At 35.1% G+C, this 25904-nt stretch overlaps 1 protein-coding gene across 1 annotated transcript in view; it reads right to left on the reverse strand.

Moving 5' to 3' along the window:
* The window catches only part of LOC104467951 (ERC protein 2), a gene marked incomplete at its 5' end in the record, with an annotated part of 266693 nt that overhangs the window by 207810 nt on the left and 32979 nt on the right, over window positions 1–25904 (reverse strand). The window contains 5 exons of the mRNA XM_010081926.1: window positions 5529–5540; window positions 12067–12260; window positions 19134–19169; window positions 22683–22823; window positions 23380–23520. Of these exons, the coding sequence (XP_010080228.1) occupies window positions 5529–5540; window positions 12067–12260; window positions 19134–19169; window positions 22683–22823; window positions 23380–23520 (524 nt within the window). The remainder of the gene's footprint in view (window positions 1–5528; window positions 5541–12066; window positions 12261–19133; window positions 19170–22682; window positions 22824–23379; window positions 23521–25904) is intronic.

Genomic DNA, 25904 nt, shown 5'->3' on the forward strand with positions numbered 1-25904 from the left:
CCTCAGAGAATATTATCACAAGAAGTTAATATTGTCCATCTTTTACTGAAGAAGAATGCTTGGTCTTCTTTATGCCATTCACCTGAAGCCGAGATGTGGCAAACTCCACGTCACAGTCTACACATACTCCATCTATTCACCAGGAGAACCGAGAAGCACCTTTTGTGTTCTGTGTTGATATAAAGGACTGGAATCAAATGACCAGTGCAAACAATGGACTAAAAAAATCATCCAAACCAAGCAATATTTTTAAAATCTCCAAATAATTTTATTTCCACATCCCTAATTCTCCAGCTGAACGCAAAAATGCTGTGATGCCCAGAGTTACCAATTAAGATAAATTAATTTTAGTATATTCAATGTTTTCATCACATTCCCAGCTCCTGTTACCAATGGATTACATAGCTGTTTCACTTCCACTCAAAGGAGTAAGCTTACAACCCACGCTGATCAATGGGTCTGAAAAAACACAAGGCAATTCTATTACTGGGTTTAAAAAAAAAACAAGCCACAAATTCAAATAATCCTTTTTTTTTCTCCCTCTCTGCGCCCCCACCCACCCCTTTCCTTTAATCTCATTATTTTAAAAGTTTGAAGCCTAGTTTAAGATTTCTTAATACTCAAGATTGTGATAGTGCTTCAGTGTGACAACTACTTTGCCTCCAAATGCACCACAAAAAGATACTCTTGCCTTGAGAGAACCCAAAACTCTGCCGGGTAGCAATAAGCAAGTGTCACAGAAGACAGTAAAACATTTCTCTCCTCAAAGACAAAAACACGGGAGGAAGGGCTTACCTAACACACAATCTGGGAAGTTTTCCAAAATCTTTGTTTAAGAAGTGTTTAGTCTGACACAGTTCCCTCTAAAGCCCTAGAGAGATCCTAGAAATATCCACATGAAGACAATGCATGAATGAAAAAGAGCTACTAAAATCCTGTTCCAAACTATGGTTCATATCACTTTGTCTCAACACATATCTGCACTGCAACCGCCGAAAGTCCAATGCAAGGCATTGCAGGACTGCCTTTCTCAGCACATTCCTACTGGATGACACTTCATGTGAACATGTGTGAAATCTGTACCAGAAGACTCATCTGTCACACACGTCTCTTGTACACCAAGGATTGTTCTGCACTTTCTTCTGATGTTCTTCTTTAAAAAAAAAATCCCCAAAACTGCTGATGACAGGACACTAGATGAGAGGGATATTTGATCTGATTCAATATGGCAATTGCTTGCTCAGCTATTTTATTAATTGATACCACTAGCAGTAACTGGAAATAGTTTGATGCCTGATATTTGCAACCAAGGAGCTGCAGTCCTGCTGCTGCTTCATCAGATCCTTTGCAGCTGTTTTCCAGGTAAGCTTTTTTTCTTTTTTTACCCTTTAAAAACAGAAACAAAACCAATCAACCAAACCAAACCCCAAACACCAACTCCTGGCTCTGTCCAGTTATTCTCTGATCCAGCTGCTCCACAGCTTGTCCAGCGCAGCCTGACAGCAATCAGGATCAAACCTCCTCTGCTCCACTTCATCTTTCATTGCATTTTTTCCTCCTGAATCAACTCTTTTGACTGCAACTCCTGGCTCAACCTAGCAGTTCTCAGGATCAATCCAGCCATCAACCCAATTCAATACATAAATCAAACTTTACATCCTTTTGCAGTAGCCTCTTCAGAACTCCAAATAAATCAGGTACACCTTGTATGATTTCTTGCTTTGACACACTAAAGTCCCCTTACTACAAATCCAGATCAGAGCATTTCAGTCCAGTCACAATCACGTTGTCCAGGCACGTTGCTCCATGTTGCAAACAACATGAGTGGAAGAAGTGGTTCCACCAACAGCCCAATTCCTAAATTTAGTTCCCCTGTCTCTTCTCAGTCACAGCTTTTTGAGGGTAAGCTGTGCTATCTCGCAATGATTCATCACACACACCCCTCCACTGCACACAGGGAATCCTGACAGCGTTGTGCCCAGGCAGTCACCCCGCTCGCCAGGAGGGCCATGTGGCGACCTTATTCACACACTCAAGAGGTAAAGAAACATACTCTGTGGATCTTCTCCCTGGGGAAAACTAGTGGAAGCAACAGGTCTAGAGAAGCATAAAAAATATCGCTCTGTTTTGAAATTAGTAACCGTGAAATAGAACGAGTAACAGCTCCTTATGTTCTCTCTCTTTCCCAACACAGACCAAAGTGGATATTTTTCCTTCAGAGATGTAGAGCTCTTTTCTCTTCATATGCAGTTTATGCTGCATATCCATTTACTTCCACAGAGTATTTCCACTCCAAATCAAAAACCAAAAAAAGCACATCACTGAGAAATTAAAATATCCTTCCTTATTTAACTAATCCATTTCTAGTTGTCTCAGAAATTATTTTAACCTCTACGTGCATTTAAGCAAACTGTTTATCACTATGATTTCTACATATTTTGTAATATTATTTTACTTTTTTTTAAATAAAGCAAAATTCCAAGGAAATAAACCTTGTACTTCACTATTTCTTAAATAAAATTAAATGCAAATTTACACAAATACAAAACCACACGTGTAATCAGATACATCTCAATAACCTCTTCTCAAATCTTCATCTCTTTTAAAATGTTTAGATGTTAAAATGTTCACCATGTTCAAATGTTGATTCTGTATGTGTAGCAAATAGACTAAAACAGAAAGACATGACAACAATCTGCCTGTTATCCAACGTGACAACTATGTTTCTCACTCAGAATAACCAGTCCCTCAGAAGAGTAATGTATATCACAGATTCTCTCAGTTTTCATTAGTACACTATCTCAATTTCTCCAGGGAAATTATCTTTGAACAACATATCACTCTGCCCTTGGAACCATCAAACTGACATTTGACAAAACTGTGGAAGGCTCGAAAGTTAAATTTAAAACTCTGTTAGACCTTGCCTTACACATCTCTTTGAGCTCTAGCCTCCCACGGAAACAATTAGGAAGGCCAAAATCAGAGGCTGGTGGGAAAACTTCCAGCACTGGTTAGTATGTTATACATTGAAAAAATAACCATCTCCTCTTTATCTGCAGGCAGAAAAGTTTGGGGTGTATATAACTTGCTGTAACCTAAATGAAAAAAAAAAAAAAATTACTGTACTGATTCTTGTGCTCAGAACATTTTTTTATTATATAGGTAGATGCACATGGGAGAGGTGAAGTTCTGCCAATGTATTTGATTTTCTTGTTTGCTATCAGTAGCAATGGTCCATCATGTTATAAAACAGATGCACCATTTTTTTAATCATTCTAAAGCCCATATAAACATGGATGAATAAAATGACAGCTAAGAACACACTGATTAGCAGAAATTAAATAAATTAATAGATCTGTTTCTTAAGTTTTGACCTTAATGACGATTCAAGCTGCGAAAACTTAACACTTCACTGAAATCCCACAATAAACCCTAGTCCTATGCTACAACGTAGGACTCTAGGGATGGAAGTTGGCAGGGTTATGAGGACAGTTTGCTTCAGCAAGGTCAGCTGTTTTTTTAGGTCAATAAAACATAACAGAAATTGCACCTCCAACTGCTGAACAAATGTTTCTGCATACCAGTCATTGAATTCCAGTTAAATCAACCATAATGACAACCACATAGCATAATACCTTTCTTTAAGCTCTCTCTGGCTACAGAGATTTTCTATCAATGTTGAGTATGTTCTGACTGAAATGCCAGAGTGGTCACATTCAGACAATAATTTCATCATAGCCAACTCCAGAGTAAAGGCATTTAATTACTTTCTGGAAGAAAGAAAGGTTCTGAAAATAAATTAAGTATTTTTATAACTCATGTGTAACAACTATCCATTCAAGCACATTAAAATGTGCTCATAGTAGATAGATAATAAAAAGCAAGTGTTCATCCAATTCAGTACTGCAATCAATAAGCCTCAAATTTCAGAAATAAAATTTTCCATCTGGAAAGTAACTTGAAATTTTGATGTGTCAGGAAAAAAAATCCTCGTGTCTTGTCAGTCTTTTAATAATGAGCCTTGTTTCGCCATACAGTTTGAAGGCATCCATGTCAGAAACTTCTCTGACACATCTGAACTGTGAAACGTGAACGGTGCTTGGTTTTGAGACTAAATTATGAAAACTCTCCGAAATTGTCAAGCTTTGCTTCTATATGAAGAGAGAACAGAACAATGCTGTACAAAAACTATAATTTAACATAGGAATTGTGAAAACTTCAGATCTGAACACATTATAAAAGTAGATTGGACATTTGCCATGATTCTAGTCAAATGTGCTGCATGGCAAGCTGATACCTGGAACCGTATCTGCAAATGCAAAACTTTCATAGCTGAAATCCACCTGCAAAGTCTTTGTAGTATACACCCTACTCTATAATCCAGTCCAATTGATCTACAAATAAGTAAACACTTTCTACCTTGACAATGATCGAAAATCAGGTCTGTTCCTGCCTAAAGCAAAACTCCTTCAGCACAGGAAACAAAATTTCATGTAAGTTTTAATCAATTCAAGAAATTGAAAAATAAGGGATGAACTTAAGAGTATAGAACTGTCTTAAACACCTGTCACAGGAAAAATTTAAAAAAAAAAAAAAAAGTGACATTCTGAAATGAATGGGGAAAGGAAGAAGCAGATGAAACTGTAGTCCAAACCAGATAGTTATTAGTTTCTAAAATACCAAGTAGATGCTTTAAGACTTTGCTAACTTGCACTTTACAGCCATTCATAAGCACAAAAAAGAAAAATTAACATCAATGCCTACTAGAGAAAAAAATGCTGACTAGATCACTTTTTACTTTCAAAGAGCACCACAAGACATGTAATAATATTTTATAAGATTATAAGATTACTCAAAAACAGTGCACAAGCACAAACTAGTTAACTAATCTAAAATCTAGAAGAAAGAAAAACATGAACCTATGATGCTATATACAAACACAGCATATAAAATACACACGTACTTACACCTCCCATGCAGTTATGTGCTGGTCCAGAATCTGGCCAGCACAAACAGCTAAAAATTTCTGTACCAGAAGCGAACCACTCCAACTCATCCTATTATGTTTGCAATAACAGTGAAAGGTGTGACGGTAAAGTACCACGAATAAGTCTCTGATCTTATATATCTCTCTGTATATTATTGTCATTGTTCAATCCATTACCTACAGAGTCGGGCTGTTGACCAGAAAGTTATTCCCAATGTTGAATTCACTAAACAAAGATAATAAGTGAAACTGAAAGAAGAAGAAAAATCTCTACACAAAACAACATATGAATTGAATATGTTGTTAATAAAGATTTTTTTCCTAGAGACTTTCAATAAAAACTTTCATTTATTGTAAAGTTTCTGATCTAGAAACAGAATGGCCAAAAACTTCACAATAGGGACAAGCAGAATAAAAACAAAAAACAAAAAAAAGACAAACATAACTTTAATAGGGAATCAAAATGGCCAAATCAATGAAGCATCAATGAAAACCTTCATTGCAGAAGGAGCAATTAAGTAGGAGAGCAGAAAATACTGACCTGGAAGTCAAGCTGGTTGGAGTAGGGATGAAAGCAGCAGTTTGGAGAAAAACAGATAGGGAGGAAGTCAGCAAAAGAGAATAAAGGAAGGAACACATTAGTTCTTTAAAAATATAACAAGCAGATGTTATATCAGCAGATTTTATTAAAAAAAAAAAAAGGAAAGGAAAGGGGAGAGGAGGGAAAGCAAGAAGTAAAATAAAATTTCTGTAGCAGTATATCCTTGCTGTGCACTGAATAAAACAGACATTTTAAAGTAAAATGGCATCTTCTCATTTGTGGACTGTGCAAAGTCATCCATATTTATAACCATCCAAAGGTATACACACACCAAATGGAATGTCTCATCATATACCACAAAGTCTTTTTTGAACTGACACAGGTTTGGTAACCCACATTCATCAAGTCCTCCTGTGAAAGCCAAAACAGCTAAACAATTTGGCAGCTTGTTCAAATATATCATTTAGGCGTTCACAGAGCACTGTACCTAATAATCAAAGACAGAGATTTGCCCCCCTGTCCTGGTTTCAGCTGGGATAAAGTTTATTTTCTTCCTAGTAGCTGGTATAATAGTGTGTTTTGGATTTAGGATGAGAATAACGTTGATAACACACTGATGTTTCAGTTGTTGCTGAGCAGTGCTTACACAGAGTCAAGGACTTTAGAGCTTCTCATACCGCCCTGGCCAGCAAGGAGGCTGGGGGTACACAAGAAGCTGGGATGGGACACAGCCAGGACAGATGACCCAAACCAGCCAAAGGGATACTCCATACCATATTATGTCATGCTGAACATGCTGAACAATAACACTGGGGGGACTTGGCCAGGGGCGGTGGTGGCTGCTGAGGGACTGGCTGGGCATCATTCAGCCAGTGGTGAGCAACTGCATTGTACGTCACTTGTTTTGCATATTCTTTTATCATTATTATTATTTTCCCTTCCTTTGCTGTCCTATTAAATTGTCTTTATCTCAACCCACAAGTTTCACCTTTTTTCTGATTCTCCCCCCCATTCCCCTGGGGCTGGGGGTGTGTGTGAGCAGATGGCTGTGTGGTTTTTAAAGCCTCTCGGGTTAAACCACACTACCTCCCCAGGAACTACAGCCCCTTCTAACACTGACACCAATTTTTTTTCTTCAGTCTGAAGAATAAGGTCAATACTTTACCACTGAAAATACTCTGATGCTTGATAACTTATTTGTTAAAAAATACCAAACATGCCCTTTCAATTAAGTAAGACCAAAAGAAAATCCCTGCCTGACTGGACCCAGGTAGACTAATCCTTAAAGCTGCCACTGGTGTACAGTTTTTCATTCACTTATGAAAAGGAAATTTTTTAAAAGCCACAAAAATACTTTTTTTTAAAAAAACGCAATTATTCCATATGCTGGTGTTTTGTCACTTCCTTTCATCAAAATGGGACTTCCTTTCATCAAAATTCAAATACAGATCAATTCAGAATGAATTAATTGTAGTCTGAACACCCAAAGAATCTAAATGCATATCTATAGTGTTATTACCCCAAAACTTACCACCGCATATACAAAACAGATAACAAAAAAACAGACTTGTTCAAAAGCAAACGATTTTGTCTCATAGCTAGAATAGTTTTTAAATGAAATTTCATATTGTTGTAAGCTTTGCTGAGAAGCTACAATTAATCAAGCAAATGACCAACCACCTAACATACCACTGGAGAAAAGCAGATCCAAGATTCTGCAGTCTACGCTACGTTCTCATCACTTTATTTCTCTTTTCAGCCTAAATTTATTAATGGATGATTTATATCCATTGTATTATGGGCCAACACTCTTTTACTGAAATCACTCTTCTTTCACTGCAGTGCTTACCCCTTCATATATTTATAGAGAACAAGCATCCCAACCGAGCCTTTGTTTTGCGGAGAAACAAACCACTGTTGTTTAGACTCCTCCTGTGACACAAGCACTCCATTCCCTTAATTATCCTACCAGCCGTCTCTGCACCTGTTTCCAGTTTTAATTCAACCTTCTCAAATATGACTGATGAGAAGCGTACAGCAGTGTTCCACATGGAGTCTTGCTAGCGCTTGCTGACATTAATACCTTCCGATCCTTACTGCAGACGTTTATTCTGACATATCAGGATTCACACCTCATTATTTAGATGTCTGCTTCATTATTTGGAAGGCTCATAATGACACTCCCATAAGCAAATTCACCCAGTCTTTCCCCTCCTGAAGTGTATCAAGGATTATCCTTAGCTTACAGCAGGCTATCTTACTGGTCCTAACTTCACAATCATGCATTTTTTACTATTATATTTCACTTAATTTCATTATTCAAACTCCCTGGAATATTTCATAAATATACTTTTCATTCTAACACCATTAATAAAAGCATTAAACAATATATTCCTTCCATCCTGACAGTTCCGTTTCAGATGCAGTTACCTCTCTTTGGCTAGCCCTGCACCTAAACTTTAAGCTGATCACTATCTTACCAAGTTTCATATACATTAACAAAACAAAAAAGAAGCCCAAACCAAAAAAACACACCACATTTCCTTCTTCAAGAAACAGAAAGGAAAACATCAAGCTAAGTTTACTGAAGTTCATTATGCTGGGATGTACTGCATTTAATTTTAACCTGTTCTCATTATAAACAGATAAATCAGGAAAGATGTAATAAAAGTTAATAAACAGCTTTAGTATAGGAGAAGGAATTGGTTCTCCTATGTAGTAACAAGACATTATAAAATACAAAATTAATACAGAGAGGGTAATTTAAGAAACAGACCAACATGTTTTTGTATATGAGGAACAGCACGAATCATTAATCTTAAGTGATGCAGCTCAGAGGTGTGATAGTTTCCGAGGCAAGAATAATCACATGAAAACAAAAAAAAATTACCAGTCATATGAAATCTTCTTCAGGATTATTTATAATGTTCATCTCCCAAATAGCATACACTTATAAATTTAATTGCACATATCTTGAGGCAGATATTTCTACCCTTGAGTATTTGACACTTTGTGTCAATACTTTCTGACAAGTAGTAGAACAATAGTATTCATCATCTTCTTTTAATACTTGTTTGAATTTGTAAATGATAACTTTATTACAAACATTCTTACTTTTCAAACTGATTTATACAAGTACACCTCATTATGCTGATGAATTTATATGTGATTATAATAAATATTGTGAAGATAGCTTGCAATATTCTAGATTATAACACTCTCAAAAATTTATGTTTTATGTCCAATCCCCCTGCCGGAGCAGGACACCTAGATCAGATCACACAGGAACGCATCCAGGCGGGCTTTGAATGTCTCCAGAGAAGGAGACTCCACAACCTCTCTGGGCAGCCTGTTACAGTGCTCAATTATCTTGCGATTTGCATTGCAATTATCTTGCTATGCCAAATATGTTGGCATAGCAGTGAACATGGATCCCAACAAGCTATTAACCAATGAATACATTTCAAAAGAGGATTCATTTTCCTACAAAGAGGATTTTCCCCAGAGACACACTTGCATCTCAAGTTGGGGGAAATGTTGAAGATACACTGTTTCTGAGCAAGGCAAAAAAAGGAGAATAAGTAAGGAGAGAAAATAGCAACCTAGAGCACATTATATGAATTACAAAACAGCAGGACAAGAAGGAAAGAACATTTTCTAATATGTTTCTGTTAAAGCCGCAGTCATTTTCACAATGCTTTATTCACATAAAGTGGGTAAACTGAGCTTTGGCTCCACCTCTTCCCTTCAATAACGAGCCAATCAAGTAGTCATTACAAGCAGAAAAGGTAGTAGCACTTCATAAAATGTTACAGCAATCTTCACGCCACCTAACCCCCCTGAAAGGGGAATTTCAACATCAAAGTTCCCTCTCTAGGGACACCAACAGGTGGCACAGTTATACACAGATTGAGATCTTCAGGCGAATGTTTTTAGAAAATAAGGAAGAGGGAGAGAAAATTCCAGAGAAACCTAAGCTGAGCCTGATCAGTAAGAAGGGTTAGATACCCGCTGTCTAAAAATATTTCCCTATTACACCTTTATACTGCTGGCAGGTTCCTAGCCTTACTGGACTAATCAACAAATTTGTGCCTGTGCTTATGTATGGTGGAAAGTAGCTTCAAGACTCTATTACCAAATAAAGGCAGCAATTTCTGTTGATGAAATCAATAATAGGTAATTTTAATATAATTTTTTCCTAGTTTACAATAATTAACTTACATATACTGTGTGTATAGGAATTTGAAATTAATCTTGGAAATTGTACATAAGTTAAATCAAGTGAGAAACTGCATTAGAGTTAACAGAATTCATAAACAAGTCTTAGAGCACGATGATTCCCAAAAATTGCAACATAGTACTGTCCTTAGCTGGTCATGCCACAGATCTCTTATTGTAAGCATTACATAAGCACTTAAAAGTTCATAGCAAAGCTAACTAATTCATCACATTCCAAGTACAATATATCTTGTTCAAAAAGCCTGTGCTTACTCAATGGTACCAAATTATTTTCTGATAAGTCATTTCAGGATCAACATCCTCATCAACAATAACAGACTGGAAATTGGTGTCCCACAATTTCACTGATAAAAGTGCACTGAATTTAAAAAAAAAAAAAAATCTGTCCATTACATAACCTACTACAGGGTTCTCAGACAATAAGAGGCTATATGCTCACAAGACCGTAGTAATATCTCTGCATCTCTTGGTTCCTTGTTTCTTTGTAATCATTGTTTTGTAATCAATAATTCTCAATTTAATTCAAGTAAATCTACTGATCTATATTGATTCTTTATTTCTTTTTTAGATAAAATGTTTAAATCAAATTAACATTTACTAAAAATTTTAGATCACAAGCTTCACTACTTCATAATTTTCATCTTTTAGTCTTAGTTGTCATTTTAATATTCAACCGTTCAACATGTACGTGATTGCTACTTAACAAATACCTTAAGATTATCCTCAAACAAAAGTTTAGCACGTCTCCTATTGCATCTAGTGTCACACAATAATTCAGTAGGTTTTATAGGCCAATGAGGATATCAGCTACTGTTTTTGTAAAAACTATGCAGCCAGTTTCCACCAGCTTGGGCACACCTGGAGTCACTATATTACAAGCCTAGGTCTGTAATTGCCCCTACAGTACACACACCAAGGGGGAGAATATTCAGCACGTTCTTGACCACACAAATTTGCTCATCGTGTTATCTTTCCAATATGCTGCTTTAGGATTTTGGAGAGCTTAGGCAGAACTCAGAGTCATGGTGCACAAAGTGACCACTCTTCATTACCAGCTTCCTTTGGTATCTACTTTACACATTAAAATCAGTGAAACACTAGAGCATTCAAACTCCTTCTGATGTGGTGAGAGAGGCAACTGCTAATTAATGTTGTTCTCATGGAAACAGCTCTGTTTTGAGTAAAAATCTTTTTTCACTTTAAATTTGAGGTCATGACACTTTGATTGATAACCATATACCATTCATTATTATCATTATTAAACCTTTGCCAAATATCTGCAGAGAAAGTTAAGTTTTGGCAAAAGATCACTGTGCGGGTTGATAAGTCATCATCAGTAAAAGATGTTCTACACATCCCCCTTTCCAAGCTGGATGTTTTCCTCCCCCTAAGGTAACCAACGTTTCCAGCAGATCTCCTCTTTCATGGTAATTCTCCCTGATGGGACAGAGCAGTGCTGTCTTGAGTGGAACTATAGGAATAATCACAACAATTAGATCCCTTAAACTCTTTTGGAACCATGAAGCACTTTTCTTCTCATTTTATCACTAGAAAACAACTATATAAAATATTTGAAAACATAAAATTCCTTCTTTCATTTACCTGAAAGTGGCTAAGTGCAGGAAGGGAACAAAGAAGTCAGATCAACATAAATTGCTTATCAATCAAATTGCAGCATACCATATGGAAGAACGTTCCAAGAATCATTTAATTAAGAAAGTGTGAGATAAATGGATCCCAAAACCCTCCTGTCTTCATTAAGAAAAGACTATACAACCTTCCCAGAAATAAGACAAACTCTGCCTGGTCAGTGTCAGAAAATATTCATTTGAAGAGGACAAAGACTGCTGAAACACTGAGAAATAGTTACGAATATTAAATAGTCATGAAACTGGTTAGAAATACTTACCAATACTTTTCAGGACCTTCAAGAACTAGTGATGCTGTTCACACTGAAGAAGCATGTGTGGGGACAGTTTTGATTTACCTATTACCAGAAGATCGGATTGTTCCCCAACAAGGTTTTCTGGGAGGGTTGTTGTCATGGTAAATTGCATATGGCTTTTCCTCTATGTCTTCTTTTTATGAAGACTACTAAAAAAGTGGAAACTTCAAATCGTTCCAAAGTCAGAAGACAAGAGATGCAGCTCCCTTTTATTTTTTTTTCATTTCATTCAATTTTACAAGACATAGCAAATACTCTGTTAAAACATATTCTACTCTTAACTTCTCTGCTCTGCAATGAGGATCAAGCAAATAAAAATGCCACTCAATATAAGACAAATAATACAAGAATTACCTTTCTAACTCAGCAATTTTCTTATCTTTGTCATTCTTTTCATTCTCTACTTCCTTGAGTATTTCTAGAAGTCTGTCAACCTCAGCCTGAGCCTTGCCACATTCTTCTCTATAGTACGACGCCTCTTTGTCAAGCTGTTTCATTCTGTCTGCAAATTCTGGATTCATCCGTGCCTCCTCTTCAGCCTCATGAGCCTTCAGAATCAATATTTAAAAAAAAATAAGGACGACAATCATTTATATAGCTTTAAGAGCTTTACTTCTTCAGTATCGGAGTTCAAATTTTCATTAAAAAGGATTACGGGTATCTCTGTCTGATGACAATATTTTCTACAGAAGCACTACAAAAAGGAATTAAAATATCTTCATAGTCTACAATTATAGTCAAATGCAATCATCCTGAAGGGGGAGGGGATTTATTAAGGTTTTTTTACACATCAAAGTGACTGTATTTTAAGGGTGTTTTTAAAATTTAAAAAAAAAAATCAACTTGTACTTCATTTAATTCACATTAAGCTTTTCAAGTGTTTCAAATATATAGGCAATTTCTTAAAAAATCATATGCTCTTTCTTTCCCCATATATATACATATATACACACAGTTTGCCCATGTATATATACACACACAGATACATATATACATATTGCAATCTGTATAACCAGATGTTTCAAATGCAGTTTGATACAAAGAATTTTAAAGGAATAAATTGGTTTTATGCAGTGCTGTTTTTATACAAATGAATAAACTAAAATGTTGCTTTCAGCAGACATTTTACCCAATAATCCTTTTTCTCTTATCATTAATACTTAACCTGAAACATCAGAAGAACAAGCCCATTGGTGAAAACGGCACAAACCTGGCAAACACATGCATGGATGGGTGGCAGTTTCACAGACAAGAAAGAATGCAATGAATACAACAACAGTGCAGAGCCGAATCTTACTCCCATCAAATGGCAAAAACCCAATTAACTTCAATGGGAGCATGATCTGGCATCAAGTGCTTTAAACTGTTGGCTGGAATAATCACAGACAGATGGAAACAACAATGCACTGCAATGCTTAGCCTACCCCTTGCTTCCCATTATTCCTAATTGGCATCTTGAAAAAGCAGGCAAGGAAAAAACAAGTAGTTTAAGGCAGTGCACATTAAACATAGAAAATTCAGATAACATTCTCTTCACATACAGGAATTTTACAGAAATTCAGGATCTTTAGAACTGAAGGTCCTCCAACTATCTTATCACACAGAGAAGATGTGAACTTAATCATCTTCTTAATATCAGGGAATGGACAATGCAAGCAAGCAATGAAAGAAGTGCAGATCAAAATGAAACATGTGTGTTTTGGAAAGAATTAGTATAATCTACAGATACTAGAAGGTTCATATTCTTTGCAATGGTTAAAATTCTATGTATAAATAAAGTCTGGGTTTAGTATAAAGACAAGAATTAAAAAATTGAAATTACTAGGGAAGAAACTTAAGGGGTTTGCATGTAACATATCATTTAAGCATGAGGACAATAAGAAAAAAAAAGATAATATATTTTAAGTATTATTTATCCTACTGTGAGATTTTTATTCAGAATAAATATTTGGTTACCAAGATAAGCCAAAGGAATGACATGAGAAACCTACGAAACCTACTGGCCTTGCTCTTCAAATTCTCTATTGTGGATAATAATACATGCTCCAGCCCTGATGTCTATGCAAATACAGGACTTTCCTAACACAGAGCTCCTTTCAAGGTAACATCCAAAGAGTATCTTGATTTGACAGTTTGGGTGAGAAGGTAGCAACAGATTCATAAATTTCAACAGATTTCATCTTCATAAATCTTTCTGCTTTAATAATAATAAACTTTTCTTTATTGTATACTAGGTGTCAATTGTGTCAAGAAATTTACTTTCAACTAGCTTTGTAATTTTTGAAGTAAATTTAATACTCAGACCCAGAGCCAGATATGTGATACACTGCAATTTCCAGCTGCAAACCACTTCAATATTCCATCAGCTCAATTAAGATATTAGACAATGTTTTCTCTCTCCTAAATTAACACAAAATGTTCTTCTGTAAAGAATCAAAATAATTACATAGTTGGTAAAGGCAAATTCTCCCTAGAAAAAAAAATGCAACCCAACTCCCGCCTCTAAGGTACTAAGAAACCTATTAAAAGAGCATGCTGTTCCCTATTGCTTTTCAGATTTCTCCTCCTCTCCTAAGGGTAAATCCAGAATCTCACAGTTCCCCTCCAGAAGCTATCACTCTCTCATATTCTTCCCTGCCAGCTTGCTTTCCTTTCTGTTTATTTTAGTGTACAAGTCACTTGTTCACCAGCCTTGCCTCCAGCATTTCATAAACAGGCATAACACACACCCACCTCCCTGCCTCTGACCAGCCTTTTCTTCACTTTAGCACACAGGAACTCTCAGCTTCGGCCCAAACTTTTTTTCCCCCTGCAGCTCTGCCCTTGTTTTAGCCCAGGACAAGAAGTAAATGCAGAAGAGATAGAGAAGCCTGTCCTTTTTTTTTTTTTTACTTTTCATTGCCTCACTGGACTTTCTATGATGAAAATACATAATTGGGCAAGAACATGATAGTGTCACCAATGCAAAGGTACCAAATGTTCTGGAACAGGTTGCCCAGAGAAGCTGTGGATGCCCCATCCCTGGAGGTGTTCAAGGCCAGGCTGGATGAGGCTTTGAGCAACCTGGACTAGTGGGAGGTGTTCCTGCCCATGGCAGGGGGGTTGGAACTTGATAATCTTTAAGGTCCCTTCCAACCCAAACCGTTCTGTGATTCTATGAATACACCTGTCACACTGCAGCTCAGAAATGTATTGAACAAATTATCTACTGCACATCTTATAACTAAAACATCACCTGAAATAATATATATTATATTCTTCAGTTAGGCCTTTAAACCTCTCTCAATAGCATCATAAGGAAATTAATGTTAAGTTGCAAAAAATATTTTCACTTCTTGTGCTTTCTGTGGTACTCATGCCATTCCATATTTGTAGATTATGTTTTTAGAAAATTTTGTATCACAAACTTGGTCATTATATTTCCCTATGGTTCTCAGCACGAAGCAGAACCTATAAAATATGATTAAATCAAATATGATTAAGTATCCAACCTATATGGGGTTTTGAGGTGCAGCAGTTATCCATAATGCCACATACAAATCAATATAATCATTCAGTTTGAAGACAAGCATAAGATTATTCTAATCTAAAAAAAAAAAAAAAAATCCTAGTATTTCAAACCACCAATTAAGTTGGTTTCCTCTACTTTCACAAGTTCTTCCTACAGAATATTTTTGGGCTATTGTCAGGAATCTGATTTTTACAAGGGCATTGCCTTAAAGAAGAACGAAAGGAAAGTTAGTTAATAAAAGGGTGAGCAACATAAAACATTTTGGAAAAAGAGCTTTCTGCAGGTTGTACACTAACTTGCAATGAGTCCCTTTAAGGGAATCCTCATGTTGTAAACAAAGCTGCCCATACTGCAAGAGAGCAAAACACAATCCATCTGACAGTCCCAGGATAAAGGCATAGAATTACTTATAAGAGCCCTATTATATTTTACGGCTCTGAAAGATGTGTTTGGATTTGAACTAGGCACTTTTTTTAATTGATATATACAGATCAGGGGTGATTTGTTGACAGATGGAACTTGACTTTTGAGGTCAAACAGTAGGCCCAAAGGAGATGAAAGGCAGCTCAGCTGATATTGACCCTGCTCCCATCCAGCCAGAGCAGATTTCTTTGGCTTTTTTGCAGGCTGTAGGAGACAGGCTTGGATCACTTCTAACCAGAAGCTGCATGGTTATCACAGGAATCAGAAAGTCTCTGCTCTTCTATGATTTTTTTTTTTCCATTTCTGTCCCCCTTTTTCTCCCCGATTTCTCTGTTTTCTTGGGAAGAATACATTCTCTATTTTTATGGGGCTTTTATGGGTAAGAGTGACTGAGTCATGCATACCTTTCAGCAGCAAAGTAATTGATCTCTTATCTCTATCTGTAAATGATAATACCTGTGTGTGCAGAATAGGCTAGTTTCAGCCTAGCACACTTGGGTTATGATGTTTTGTCTGTCAATCAACTGTGGTGTTGTACGGTATTTTTACAATTCAATAAAAATAGCATAGCACTCAAACATTAGAATTTCACTAATTTTACAGTAATTATTTATCTTTTCTGATACTTGCTTAATAATACGGCAAATACTTTAGAAGTAAAGTAACAATTCCTTATGTAAACCACAAATTTCCTACAGAAACACTGGAACAGTGTGGCACAGACATGCAACATGAATTAGTCCACTAAAATTTTATGCTACAATCATGCATGCATTATTCTGCATAACAGAAATTGATGGATACAGTGTTTCATTTTTAAAGCTTCAGACACAAACATACAAAGAAAACAAATGAGAACTTGATAAAAAAATGAAAAAGCAGAATTTACATGCAAGAAATTACTTTGTAAGATCCTTCAAATTTTATTACTTTCAAGAACAAACTAAAAAAAAATGCTGTCACCTTATTTTTTCTGTAGTCTCCTTAAAATTCAAGGGTTTTTTATTTAACTTCTGGGACTAGTCTAAGCAATTTAGACTGGATTCTGCAAATACTTTAAATTTTAATCTGACATTGCTCTGATGAAGCACTTGTAAAATTAAGTCTCTGCTATTTAGAAAAAAGTTCACCAGAACTCCAAACTAAGTACATCATTATATTTTCATTACAGTACAAAACCAATCATGCAACTTCTTATAATCAATTTTGGATATTTCAAAAAGTTCACCTTTCAAAACACAAAGAAATGTGCACCCAATTCTGTTCACATCTTGTTCACACAGGTGAATACATTCTGCAACCGTTTGCTATAGAGTGTGCAGGATTTGCTCCCTTTGTGTATCATCTCCACTTTGGTACCCAAATGTGTATAAGAACAAAACACTTCTATCCATTGTTGTATATTTAAAACATTAGATTCAGCAATATGTAAAAGTCTTGGAGTTGATACCTGTGTGACATAGTGGAAAAAACACATTCTACCATAAAAAATGCTGTATCACTGCATGGGCTAAAAGAAGTCTACTCAGAGACTGTTATTTCTGCGATACATGTAAACAAAAGAGCATTAAAATTTCAGTATTTTAAGATTAGATTGCAATCTGGTTTTTTATAACACTATTGTTCTCAAAGAAAAAAAAACAGTAAGGAAACTTTCTATTAAAGAAAGTATCATAATGATTTGCAGTACAAAAAAATATGTCAAGCAACTGCTATTATGCCTTCTCAAAGAACAAAGGTGAAATCTCGGCCTTGTGGAATTCAAAGAATATGTTGAAAGAATCAAATCACAGCTTCACTTTAAGATCTTTGGTGGCTTTGGGGGAGAAGATCATTGCTACTTACGTTGTTAAAAGCAGACTGATACATATGTAAGTAGGAGAAGAAAGATGATGAGCAAAAAAATTTTATTTAACAAAAGCTGCCACGTGGATATACTACAATTGCTGCCTGGTGCCAAAGGAAAAGAACCTTGCATCCATTGTATCGGAACTGCCAACAGGCTGTCTTTTTGACAATTAAGCACATAAAGGCAGAAAAATATAATTTAAAAAGCACTGACTGACTTCAGAATAGTGCACACAAGTAGACTAGGAAGTAACAAATGAATTCCATACAACATCATAACTTATATTGCAATAATGACTGGAAAGCATTTATGAAAATCAAGAGAAAAACTAACACGAAAAGGACTCCAGTCTGAAAAGACACGCACAGTAGGAGTGCGAATGATATGAATAGAAACATAACTACCACAAAGGTGATCCAAGATGAGAGAGAAAAAAAGATTTTGTCATTCAAAGGCAAAAGCTCTTTGACCAGCAGCGATATGGATGGCAGAGGTGATAACATCAGGTCTTATGCTATTTACAATCAATTTATAACTGGATTCTAAAAACAGTTAACCATAGTCATGACATATCCGTTACATGATTAGAAGCTACAAAACTTAGCAATAATAGACTCCGAAGCTGGAATTCTGGTCCACTGACATTAATGGCAAAATTCCCATTAACTTCAGTGAAGGCAATACCTTCCTTAATGCGCAGTATCACATTACCTAAGTTACAAAACTAGTTCTTCTATATATACTATCCCAATTACATGGTAATTCCAACTACGATTACTATGTAAACTACAGCTTGTAAAGTGCTATTATGGTTACATCATTTTTTCTGTCCTGTGATGCTCACAGCACATTAAATCTAACAGTCTTAGCCAAAAGAAAAAGAAACTATTCTCTGCAGGGAGAATGTATAGTACCGCTCTTTCTCAAATTGAAAAAGGAACACAGTTGAAAAGGTAGATGTGCAATTAAAGCAGACACTGGCAAGAATAATAATGGTGAACAAGCCAAATTAATACTCTTGGGCTTTTTCAAATATCATCCTTTGTGTTCATCATTTTATATTTCAGCATTTTCTTCTATTAAATATAATGTTTCCATATTATTAATGGATATATGCTGAATGTATACATTCTTTTAAGAGTCAAACTGATCTGAACTATTTTAATCAAATGGACTTTCGAAAATAGTACCCGTCACTTCCTAGATATTATTATTCACATAATCAATTCAGTCACTTAAGATAAACTGAATAAATTAGAGATTTCTTAAGTTTGAAGGATCAAATAAAGTACCGCAGAAGGAGGAATTAAATAGCAAAGCAAAGCAAAAACAAAACAAAACAAAAAAAAAACCCCACCCAATCATCAACATTTGCATGCTTTTTCTAATGGAGAAGTTGAGGACCCAAAGGCTATAATGTTTGTTTTCTCAGAAATACTGTGTGTACCTATTTAATACATTTCAAATTCTTAAATTGGCCTTGAAGTCCACAAAGTTGACTTATTTGGACATAATGAATGTAGCATAGTGAGCACCAGAAATATTCTGCAAAGGTCCACAGAGAAAGAGCACAACACAGTAAGGTAATGGATCCTCATGCTTTCATATGTTACAGCGGGCATTTTGAAAAGAACTTACTGGATTGTACATCTGATTGAACAACTGTTCAGCTTGCTACATTGCAAAGTTGGAAGGGAGTGAAGCACAGACAGGAAAAGAAGGAAAGATCCAGGAAAACAGCATTAGCTCAACAAAACCAGTGCATTTGCACAGAAGAACTTGTCATAAAAAAGTAGAAATTTAAGATTCTAAACATTCCTTGGTGAAAGTGAGAGGCACTGGGGAAACATAAATGTTGACTTTGGCTCCTAAAAAAGAATAGATGGAGTAAGAAATTTAAGGTTTGTGTTACTTTTCCTTTCTCAAGTTAAATAACCCATGAAATAAAGAAAGGTGTCCACTTTTGATGATACATTAAGTGCTGGTCTCAAGCAATGAATCACAAGAAGTGCTTTTGGCTGAGGCTGCAATTTATCACCAAAGCTTCAAAGATGGTAATAATAAAAGATTAATTAAATCGTATCATTAAATTTATTACTTTCCTTGTTTAACACAAGCTGAATTTTCTATGCAGAATGACTTTCGAACAGTACAGCTTGGCAAAACATACTTCAGCAACCGCAAATATGTCAGTAAGCAAGTAAATTTAAGATAATGAAAAACAACAAAAGAAGGAAATTCTAGAGTGGATAACAAGATTATATATATATATACACACACACATATATATAAAAAGCATTTAGCTACCTATTACGTAATCCCTGCTGTTCTTTCACCAGTAGCAATACAAAGTAAGTCAACAAAAACTCTGGAGTTTTGATTAAAAAAAAGCACTGACCGTTCTGGGTTGTATGATCTTTTTTTTTGTTTAATTTTATGAATTTCAATCCATAATATCACAGTCACACAATAATAACTATTTACAAATATTCTATTCAGTACTTTTTGAAATGTATCTACTCTATAAAATTAAAAAAGCATTGACCATTCTGGGTTGTATGATTTTTTTTTTTTTGTTTAATTTTATGAATTTCAATCCATAATATCACAGTCACACAATAATAACTATTTACAAATATTCTATTCAGTACTTTTTGAAATGTATCTACTCTATAAAATTAAAGCAGGTGTTTTAGAATCAGCATGTTTTCCCCTGCTGAAATGCAAACAATCCAGTTATCTAATACTGAAAAATATTTGGATCTAATCAGACTCAATCAAAAACAACTTTCTTATCAATAAATGAATCTTATTGTCTCCAAAAACAGGAAGGAGAGGAAACAAGGGAAGAAAAACTTTAAAGATAACTAAAAAAAAAAAAAATTACAGATTTTGTTTGGACTTGCCACTTGTACGTATTTTCTTTCAGGCACAGTACTTACTACCATTAGCGCTCATGGAAAACTAACTCCTGGCAAATGCACTAGTTTAATTTGTTGAAACATATAAATCAACATTAAACTATAATGATTTTACAATACCATAATGAAAAGTACCTTCTCTATGATATTTTTAGAGAGAGGAGTAATGTGTAAGCTGCATTCAAATTTCTCAAAGTAATAGACAGCCCCTTGGAGTCACTTTTGAAAAAGAGATATAAACTGTGGCCATTCCTTCCAGCTTCCATAGTGGTTAATGTTCATACATAAGCACACTTATGGGACATGCAGGTTAATTTACTCTGGACTATGTTGATGTTCCCTCCTACTCCAACTCAGACATATGCAAGAATAACCCAGATTTCTGTTTCAGTTAGTTTCCTAAGGAGTGAAAACATGGTGAAGGTAGTTTTCTGGGGACCAATTACTTTTAACACAGGATATTTACAGGTTTGAACATAAAGTATTTTATTAGAGAAAATGTGAATTGAAAATTACTGTTTGGAGTCTACTATCATTAACAGTCACTGTTTCTGTTCAACTAAACATGCCCACAAAGAAGGCTGTAACTACATTTTATTGTGGAAATGCATGGTCTCCTACAAATGTTGGATGAATTTCCATTGGGGCTTTATGCTGTATTTATGATATAATAAAACTATTATGTTTTCAACTTTCATTTAATAATCCTTTGTATTTATACACAGGGAACATACTCCCTTTTTATACAAAAGACATCCCAGACACTCTCTTTTATAAGTGCTTATTTTTCCATGACTGTATGATGTGTTTATATGTACAGTCATAAAAGACTGACTTAGGATTTCAAGTTCTTCAAGAGGATTTTTATTTTTTTAAGTGATCTGTGCTTTTAGGGTTTTTTAATTTTCTTCATTTAAAAAATAGTTAAGATATTTCAGATTGTATTGAAGTATATTTTGTAGTGAAGTGCAAAGTAAACAACACATTTTCTAACAAAAGAAAAGGAAATACAGGACTTCCAGAGAAATAACTTCTTTGGATATTTTAATTCTGATATCAATAGCATTTATAAGCTATCAAACATTTAAAGTAGTTGTGTTTCCATTAAAAGCTTTTGTACATGTTTCTTGAAAAAGATTCCCTTCCCTCCTCTCCACAACTAAACATCTAACACAGGCACCTAATTGCACATATTCATTCTGAAGTTAAAAATAATATAAGGTCTACACTCTGGTATCCTCTATACTTTGCAATACCTTCTTCACAGGTGAGGCTATTGAAACAATGCTTAAACACAGAGCTGGATACTACTCAACCTGGGTAAAAAAGAGTGTCAGAATATTACCCTAATAGTGGTAACATTCATAGAAAAAAAAAATATTATTTTCTAGAAATTGAAACATTAGGTATCAATATAAAATAAATTAATGTTTGACATACACTTCATCATGAATTGCAGAAGGCAAACATAACACCCAAACCCATCAAATACGTCATGAGATTGGTGTTTGAACAATGAGAGCAGACATTACCAAATGACACAGAAAAAGGTCAAAGAAACAATGTATGGTAGGAAAGGCGTCAACAAACTTGCAAGTCATTTAAGCAAAACTATTTTAACGCATTAATTTCAATAAAACCACGTTATAAAACATAGAATTTGTATGTTTCCCTTTAAATCCTTGCTTTTACTACTTGCTGAATAGAAATACCAAACTGCTAGCTGAGATAAACTATGCATTATTTTGCTTAATTATCACAAACACGTGTTCACCAACAAAGCCAAAAAATTGCCAAAATAAATCCTAGCTAGAGTTTCCACTTTGGAAGCCGAATTTTTTTTTATTAGGAAGTACAACATTTCTTGGACAAGAATTTTTACATTTTTCCCATGCTACAAACATTTCAGTCTACTTCTAATAGCAATATAAATTCACATACATTCAAATTGCTGGTTTGATAATTTCTTTCTGCCCTTCTACTTTCCCTTCAATGTCCTGCTCCCAGTTCATCTATTTGTAGCAGCATCTCAGAATTCCCTCATATAGATATTCAGGATGATTTCTGAGGTTCACTAGTGGCTTTGGTACAAGCCACTTAAGAAAAAGCAGTATTTGATGTAAGCATCAGCAAACAGCATAAGATGGGTAGATTTTAGATTTACTCCAGAAGAGTAAATAAGCTCGTTTTCCAAAATGAGGGCATGGGATGTTGTTTTTTGTTTTTTCTCAATGTTGTTGCTTGTTTGTTTCAAGATGGAACTTACCTTTTTCAACTGTGCTTCCAACTTACTACACTCTTCTTTCTTTTGTTCTATGGCTATTTCTAAAGACTTAAGTTTGGAGTCTCTTTTCAGCCCTGCTGATGCCAATGAAGATGCATGTTCTTTGAGATCGATTAAACTAGACTGAAAAATGACCAAGAGTAAAAAGTTAATTCCTAGTCACCAGGACACTAACTTATTGCCAACTTAGCAATCACTTGGATCCTGCTCCCCCTCCCCTTCCCCAAAAAGAGTTGACACAAGGATAAGCATCGATAGCAAGAGACACTGTTTTGAGAATACAACCAATTGGAACCACAGGAGCTGGTATGCAGTGAAACACAGAAACATTCATAATACAGACAAGTTGACATTATATTCTGGAGGTACAATTACTTTGAAGTCCATTGCTCTAATAGACAAATGAAAACAAGAGCTGCAGTGGAATATTTGGGCCTACTGGAGACTTACGTAAAGGAAAAAGTAAGGATAATGACACAGAACTGTGCAAAAACTGAAACAATATTATATGTACAAAAGTGAGAACTATGAAGAACGCTTAAGAAAATAGCAGTTCAGAAGCTGACCACTGAAGCGTCAGAATTTCAGTACTTAAAATAATTCAAAAGGAATCCTAATGCACTTTCTTTCATCATAATGACATAGATAAAAGAACATAGATTTTATTGAAAAGACTGACCTCTTTTTCTGTCAGTTCAGCTTGTAAAGCATTAACTTTCTCCTTCAGGTCTTTGTTTTCTTTTTTATAAGATTCGATTTCTTCAAGTCTTTCTCTGTCATCTCGTTCCCTTTGTTCCTTCAAGCGCTCTATTATTCTTTCCTAACAAGGGAAAGAATTGCAAAACAGAAGAGTTGAGAACCATTTTAAGAAAAGACAGAATAACTTTTCTTTACATTAAGTAGCACTTAGAAAAATCAATGTTCAGAATCAGATTATTGAGTTAATGGTATTAAGGACAATGGAAGATTTCCCCTGATTTCAAAAGCATCAGATCAAGGCTTTAAATACTTGATAAGAGTAACATAGTACAGAAACTTCATTAAATATCATATTGATATAAGTATGTTCAGTCTTGTGATAAATACAGAAAGTACAGAAACTTCATTAAATATCTATACTGATACACGTATATCTAGTCTATTGATAAATGCAGAAAGTTATTCATCTCAGTAATGTATCCCCTATATTCATAAGCGATTGAAGTCTTGAATAAAAGTTCAAAACAGAGAGGCCATGACTGGTTTACTCAGCTTGAATTTGTGTTTTTTTGAACGCTAGTAGCCTCTATAGTGGTTGCAAGAAGTCTTCAAGTTTCCAAATCTAATCAGAAGTTAATCACTTAACTATCAGTAACTTACAGTTTACATGTATTATATTCTGAAAGGACAAAAAAAAAAGTTGTCCAAGACACAGAAAAAGTACCCTGATACTTTTTACTGATATCCAAAGGAAGATTTTTCTCCATCTAATTAACAGTAACCCTACATGTATTTAAACTCAACCATGTTTTTAAATATTTTGCTGACTTCCAGTTATCATTATAAGGACTGCTGAAAATCACCAGTCAAGGATTAGATGACGAATTCAAAGGGTGAAATGTAAAAAACAGATGCAGTAGCATGGTTTTGTTAAGCTTTGATTATTTTCTTCAAAATCACATTCTACCCATACTTGAAGGATGCAAATACCAAACAGAGAGAAATATTTAGGGTAAAATAAAATAAAATTGCATTTGAATTGGGAATAGGTCTAATTTTGGAAGTGGTAGTCAGAAGGCAGTGGAAGCAACATCATTTAGGAAAGTTAAACCTACATGGGACAAAAGTACATCCTGACTGATGAAGTTCTGCACTACCAGTTGCATGGCTCAGGTAGAACCATCAGCATACTCACGGATCCTATTCAAGTCCTTTTGTACTTACACTTGAAATCTCACTTGTAAACTTGACTTTAAGAGTGCAATCAAAACCTAAAATACTATTTCATAGAACCGGACAAGACTGATTGAAGACTAATATTATTATAAGGAAAAAAATCTCACACTAATTCCCTCTTTCCATGATTCCTTATACTGTCCCATATATACAAACACACACACTGGAGATATAGGTGTGTATATACACACATACATACACACACTCATGTATATACACACTACACATAAAGTTTATCTTTGCCCATATCAATATACTCTCAGCTGTGGTTATTGCATCGCAACAAATATTACAATGCAAGCAACATTCTAGCAGCTGTACATCCCATTCTGATTTGTAATAAACTTAAGCATTATAATGAAAAAAAAAATCATTATCAAAGTTAGTCAAAGTAGTAACAGCACTTTTAAAAAGTGTATATTGTTCAGACAATCCTGGTCATTTATTCATTTTCTCCATACAATAAGTATGATGTTCCTCCAAGCCCTAGAGGATCTTCTGAAGACTGCTTCTGTGCTTTTTAAAGCTCAAGGCATCTTCTGCAAAAAGCCAACCGTCAACACTTCTATGCATAAAAAAAGAACCTAAACTCAAGGCTGTGATTTTCATCCCAGCAGTCTCCAACCTTGGAGATATTCAAAATCCAGGTGGATGAGATCCTGAGCAAATTGCTCTAGCTGATCCTGCTTTATCTGTAATTTAATCTGCTTCCAAGACAGTATCAATTGTCTATGCACTGAGACCTCTGGAAGTGCAGATGTACACAGCTCCTGGATTCATTCAGCCCAATGGCAAAATCTCCCTTTGACTCACATCTGGCAGGATTTCAGTTGAAATGTGTCCATAGAGAAAGAAGGTCCTTCAACAGCAACATTGCTGAGTATTACACAACCAGCAAATGTACTATTTTCTTTTTAATTACTTTTAGGTGGCTTTTGCTACATAGATTATGCAAGAAAGGGATGATATGGGATACTAAATAACTTCAGGTTTATTCTTGCTAAAAAATAATACAAATTCTTAATCCCTTGAATATTAGCCTTAAAATGCCAGCCTCCACGAAGTGGAATAGTTTAATAAACATTCAGAATCCACCTAGTCATATTCAGAATTAGTTCTATACCAATTGCTTCTTGAAGATTTATTTATCTAAATAATTTTTTTCTTTTATAACAAATTAAATATAACACAATTTCATCTTAATAATGAACAGTATAATTTTTTTCTCAATCAGAAAAGACTAATTTATCTGTCAGCTGCATAAGGCTA

This window comes from Pterocles gutturalis, unplaced genomic scaffold, assembly GCF_000699245.1.
Source record: "Pterocles gutturalis isolate BGI_N339 unplaced genomic scaffold, ASM69924v1 scaffold2834, whole genome shotgun sequence".
Taxonomy (NCBI): Eukaryota; Metazoa; Chordata; class Aves; order Pterocliformes; family Pteroclidae; genus Pterocles; species Pterocles gutturalis.